This window comes from Tupaia chinensis, unplaced genomic scaffold (genome assembly GCF_000334495.1).
Source record: "Tupaia chinensis unplaced genomic scaffold, TupChi_1.0 Scaffold000361_2, whole genome shotgun sequence".
Classification (NCBI taxonomy): Eukaryota; Metazoa; Chordata; class Mammalia; order Scandentia; family Tupaiidae; genus Tupaia; species Tupaia belangeri.
In genome coordinates, this window is record NW_006159858.1 from 3,420,272 (window position 1) to 3,426,271 (window position 6,000).

The 6,000-nt window shown below is 42.3% G+C and overlaps 1 protein-coding gene across 5 annotated transcripts in view; it reads right to left on the reverse strand.

The window, feature by feature from the left end:
• The window catches only part of FLACC1 (flagellum associated containing coiled-coil domains 1), a 56,897-nt gene that overhangs the window by 28,453 nt on the left and 22,444 nt on the right, over positions 1 to 6,000 (reverse strand). For all 5 annotated transcript variants that reach the window (XM_014589559.2, XM_027773644.1, XM_027773645.1 and 2 more), the window contains one exon: positions 5,436 to 5,497. In XM_014589559.2, coding sequence (XP_014445045.1) covers positions 5,436 to 5,497 — 62 coding nt within the window. The remainder of the gene's footprint in view (positions 1 to 5,435; positions 5,498 to 6,000) is intronic.

The window sequence follows — 6,000 nt, forward strand, 5'->3', positions numbered from 1 at the left end:
GGGAGATAAAAGGCAGAGATTTTTAGGGCAATGAAATTATTCTATGTGACACGATAATTAGGTGGATACTTGTCATTACACATTCGCCCAACCCCATAGAATGTGCAACGCCAAGAATGAGCTTGACTATAAAATATGGACATTGGGTGATGATGTGTAACGAAGCTTCATGGATTCTAACAAGTGTACCACTCTGGTGGGGGTACTAATTATGGGGAAGCTGTGTGTGTGCAGACAGGAGATATACGAGAATTCTGTACTTCCCCCTAGAGTTTGACGCAAGCCTAAAACTGCTCTAAAAAACAAACAAAAAGTCAAGACTAATCAATCAATCAATAATAAATGAATAAATTAAAAGCTATGGCTCAACTAGGAGTGTTGTCTCTCCACTACGATTTCTTCTTTTTTTTTAATTGTAAATTGACAGCTTAAAATTCTATATATTTACGGGGAACAAAGTAAAGTTATGATTTATGAACATTGTGGGAAATAACGAAATCACGTTAGCTCAAATACCGACCATTTTTTTGTGTCGAGAACGTCTGATACTGAATGTCTGATACTTAAGTCTCTTTGGAATTCTGTAATGTACACTACTCACTGTCACACTATGTAAGGATAAATGATCCTTGAATCATGAAACCACCCAGAGCTAGAAATAAATTCAACACTAGTCAAGCCCAGCCTTTTCTTCCATCGTTGCAAACAAACGTTTTGCTTTGGCTATGCTCATCATGGTCTTCTGAGAGGGATACACTTCTGTGTCTGGTCTTTATTTTGGGTCATTAGACGTTCCTCCATATCTGATATAGGCCCTTCTAGAATTTTATTTATTTTTTTTTAGAGGTTTCTGCTATAGGCGAGTGCACTTGCCAGAAAGACAGAGAGAGACAGAAAGTGAGAAATCACCCCCCAGGGGGGTTGGCCACACCACAATCTCTTCTCCTCCATTCTCTTCTTGGGATCTTGGGCATGCATGCACACATGCCCGGCATGAGTTTAAGCCACCGGATCCGGGGCTCGAACTGAGGTTGACTACATGAGAGTCCAGCGACATAGCCATTACACCAACTGCTGGTCCCCCTTCTAGGATTGTTGTTCGTGCCATTGTCTTCAGTGAAACAGATGCTCTAATAGCTTCTGATACTGTGTTCTTCAGGATAGTAACTCCTACAGCAGAATGGGACATTACCCATTGGTGAGCAATAACCATCATGGATTTTGCACTTGTATAGTCCTTAATCACTTTTAATTTTGTTTCCGTTTCCATCACTGAATGTGATCTTTTACTGGAAAAATAAGCAGTGAGTTTTATGTGCTTGGGGCCATGATGAACGGTGTCACGAGATTAAATCAAACACGAGAGCAAACGATGCAATCAAGAGACACAGTAAACCCAACAGGCTACTGCTGGCATGACATGGCATTCTGCTTACAGTAAACCTTTATAAGCAGGACGACACTCTAAAAGAAGGACACAGGATAGTGTAGTAAATACATCAACTGGCGACAGTTGCTTAGTCATGACCGTGTTATACACTGTATGTCACTGTGGTGCTGAACGTTTCTGTGACTGGCAGCTCAGGAGGTTTGTTTGCCCCAGGGCTACCACAGACACGTGAGCCATGGCCTGCACTGGAATGTTGTCACTAGGTGACAGGAATTTTTCCGCTCTGTTATAACCTTATGGGAGTGCCATTGTTGGACAAAATATTGTCATGCAGTGCATGACTAACTTTAACCTTAAATTTGCTGAGCTTTGTGGCTGGATATATGATCTATTCTGAGAGCGTTTCCTGTACATTTGAGAAGAACGTGTATTCTGTTGTTATTGACTGGAATGTTTACATATGCCCTTAGGCTACTCTTTATCTTTTCCATTTATTCATGACAGAGCACATGCATGTGCGCAAGACAGAGAGGGACATAACAGAGAAAGGAGCACCCTCCACAGGGTCTGGTTGGCAGTCCCCCTGTTCCAGTCCTCCAGCCTGTTGGATCTCAGGTGCCTGGTACATTTCAGGCTGACCAGGCTGAGAATTAAAACTGCAGCCACCATGTGGGAATTGGGTCTTTCTTCTCATTTCCATTTGTGCGGAACTTCTTTTTCCAACTCTTCACTTTCAGACTATGTATGCCTTTTTTAAAAAAAGAGAGACTTTTTCTATAGGGCATGTGTGCTTGCTAGAGATACAGAGACGGCAGAAATCACCCCCCAGGGAGGATGGCTATACAGCAATCCCTTCTCCTCCATTCTTCTCTGGGGGACCTTCGGCAAGCATGCACATGCACCCACTGGGAGTTTTAAGCCACCAGATCCCGGACTCCAAACGTGGTCAACTATGTGAGAGTCCAGCCGTGTAACCATTATGCCATCTGCTGGTCTCCAGGTTATGTATATCTTTAAAAGTGAAGCAAGTGTCTTGTGGGCAGCATATAGTTGAGTGTTGCTATTTTATCCAGTCACTCTGTGTCTTTTTATCGAGGGATTTAATCCATTTACATTCAAGGTAGTTATTGATAGGCAAGGACTTACTACTGCCAGTTCATTAGCTGCTTTCTCTTTGTTCTAAGATTCTTTGCTCCTTTCTTCCTCTTTTGCTGTCTTCCTTTGTGGTTTGATGATTTTCAAGAGTAGGGTCCTTTGAATTTTTTCTATTTTTGTTTAGTTCTTCTACCAAACAGTTTTGCTTTGTGGTTACTCATACCTGCCTATTTCAAGCTGATAACAACTCTAACGTTGATTGCCTATAACAACACTATCCTTTTACTCCCCACTCCCTACATTTTAAGTCTTCGATGTCAGAATTTATGTAATTTTGTATTGTGTGTCCCTTGACAAATTATTTTACCTATAGTCATTAATAATAGTTTTATCTTTTAAAAATTATTTTTATTATTAAAAAAATTATTATTATTATGATTGATGTGAAGCAACCAAAGCTGATAACTGCCTGAACCTTCTGTTCTGATGCGGAGAAACTTGTAAGAAACCTTGAAGCAGCCTAGGGCTGATAGATGCCTGGGCTTTCTGTTCCTCTGTGAACAGTTCCTCCCCTGAACTGTTGAGCAGCCGAAGGCCTTGAGCAGGTTGGATTCCCTGCTTCTCTGTCAGCTCTGTATTAGGGCACACACTGAGCTCCTTCCCTGATCGGACACTACAAGTGTGCTGAAACTCCCGCTTACCCACTCCCCTGTTAAAGACTGTGTCCAACTCTTCATGGAGCTGGAGATTCAGAGTATTAACTCCTCTATGTCTGCCAGTGTAGTAAAGAGATCTCTTTTCTCTCCTGAGTGTTGTTTTTCACTCCTCAGTGTCTGGTTTTCTGCAACATTATTATTATCATCAAGCTTGTGATAGGGCATGTATGCTCACCAGAGAGAGACAAAGCAAGAGAGAGAGGGAGAGTGAGAAAGCGAGCCACCGCATCTGGGACTTGAACTGTGGTTGGCCACATGGGAGTCCAGTTCTTTAACCACCATGCCGACTGCTGGCTCCTAGTTTTGTCTTTTAATCCTTGTACAAGGGATGAAATTGTCTTACACACTGTTATTAATGTCCCAGGGTATTTTGAATACTATTTTATGCATATCTTTGAAATTTTTGCCTTTGTGTGCTTCATATTATTAATTAGCAGCTTTTTGTTTCATTTTCTTTTTCTTCCTTTTTTTTTTTTTTTTTTTTGAGAGGTTTTCGCTATAGGGTGCATGCGCTCGCCAGAAAGACAGAGAGAGAGAAAGCAAGAAATCACCCCCCCGGGGGGATGGCCACGCTGTAATCCCTTCTCCTCCATTCTCCTCTTGGGATCTAGAACATGCACACACACGCACCCGGCTTGAGTTTAAGCCACTGGGTCCAGGACTCGAACCGCAGTTGACTACATGACAGTCCAACGACACAGCCATTACAGTAACTGCTGATCCTGCTTTTTGTTTCATTTGAAAGAATTTCCTTTAGCAATCCTGTAAGGTAGGTCTAGTAGTGATCAACTCTCTGAGCCTTTGTCTGGAAAAATTTTTATTCCTCCTTCATTTCTGAAAGACAGCTTTGCTGGATAAAGTATTTTTGGTTGGACTTTGTTTGTTTTTTAATTTGTTTCTTCCTTCAGCGCTTTGAATAGGCCATTCAACTCTCTCCTGGACTGCAAGGTTTCTGCTAAAAAATCCACTGACAGATGTACTGGCACTCCTTTGGTGCTATGTGTTCTCTTGCTGTGCTCAAAATCGTTCCTTTGTCTTTGATTTTTGATGGTTTGACTGTTATGTGTCTTGATGTACTCCTGTTAGGTTGAATCTGACTGAATTTGATTGGCAGGGGGTGTCTAAGAACTCTGTACTTTCCCCTCAGTAAACCTAAAACTGCTGTAAAGCCAAAACTGTTCTAAAAAATAAAGCCAGCAAACATTAGAGATGACAGTGACTCGGCTGGAAGAGCTGTCTTCCACCAGGATTTCTGAGCCTGCTCTCCCGCATAGCAGGCAGCCTCCAAAGGTACTTTGAGATTGTCCTCATCCTCACAGACAACGTCCCTCCTTTAAAATCAAAAACCAACTTATATGTATCTGTTTCTAAGCTATAAACATGATTTATAAGATACGTATGGTTATGGGAAAAAGTCATGATGCATTTTTGCATAGAAAAACATAAAAAGACATCATGACTTTTCTGACCACCCAGTATACAGTAAGATGGTTACTATATTGGAACAAAGTAAAATCTCTGAGTTGCAGTTGCCTGTTTTCCCCCTGCGGCAAAAACGGCCATAATCTACTCACTTGCAAAAATCCTCCCAGACACTATTAATAACGCTAGTGCTCCAGTCTGACTTGTTTATCTTACCTGTTTGCTACTTTGTACCCTTTGACCTTCTGTCTGCCTGTCATTTCCTCATCCTGCTCCTGGCAACCACTGTTTCATTTTCTCCTGGCAACCACTATTTTATTCTGTATTTCTACATGTTTGGACACCTCCTTTTAAATTTCCTCTGATTTTTTTTTTTTCTTTTATTTTTTTTGCTCTCCCATCCCATTCCTTCTTCCTCTTTTGCCTGTGCCCTGACTTAGCAGCCAGGGAGAGTAGAGGTGATGGGAGGAAGAGGAGGAGGAGGAGACTGGACTGAGAATAAGAGTTGTATATCTGAGAAATCTGAGAGAAAAGAAATGGCTCTTCACAGCAACGAATGTAAAGGGAGATTATAACCAAAATGAGAAAACTGGATAAAATTGAAATGCAGGAACAACCTTCTCTGTACTTCATTCCAATGGCCTCACAAGAAGCCATCTTGCTCTCCAAGGACATGTGTCTCACTCATCTCCGCCACCTCCACCCACTCAACTCTACTTGACACTGGCCGAAGTCCTTGTGGATGGAAATCTTGCAAAGATGCAGGAGACGTAGGGCCTTCAGCACACAAGGGCTCGTGCCAGGAAGCATACCTGCTCTTGCTTTCAAAGTTCTGCTGCATCTCAGCACAGTGGAGATCCATTTCATTGGAAAGCTGGAAAGGAGGCCAGTGTTAACAACACAGACTGGAGGACCCCTGCCTGCACCAGTTGCTCTGAGGAGCCCTCACTTGCAGGGTCAACCCCTCCCCATCGGTGTTCTGCGGTGTGAGAGAGTACATTATCACCGAGGGCTGGAGCAGTCTGGTCTTGCACTGCGTCGTTCTGCACTGAATGAGTTCATAGTGTTATTCCTCTTTCACTAACTGATTTTTGTGGGTGGTTCTGATTTCCTTTGGTAGATTCATCCCTTTGTAAGATTGTGACCTTTGGATTCTTAGATACATAATTCATTTGAGCAATTATTTATTGAACCAATGGCTGACCTGGAAGAGCCAAAGAGGATGAAGACTCAGACCCTGCTGTGAAGGGACTTAAAATCCAGTGTTAACCAACCCTTGTTGACAATTTGGTTGGGTTCTAACAGACGGGATTTGCTCATTTTCAGGTGACCCTCTGTTCTAACATATCGGAACTTCTGGCCAGTGTCTCAGCAGGA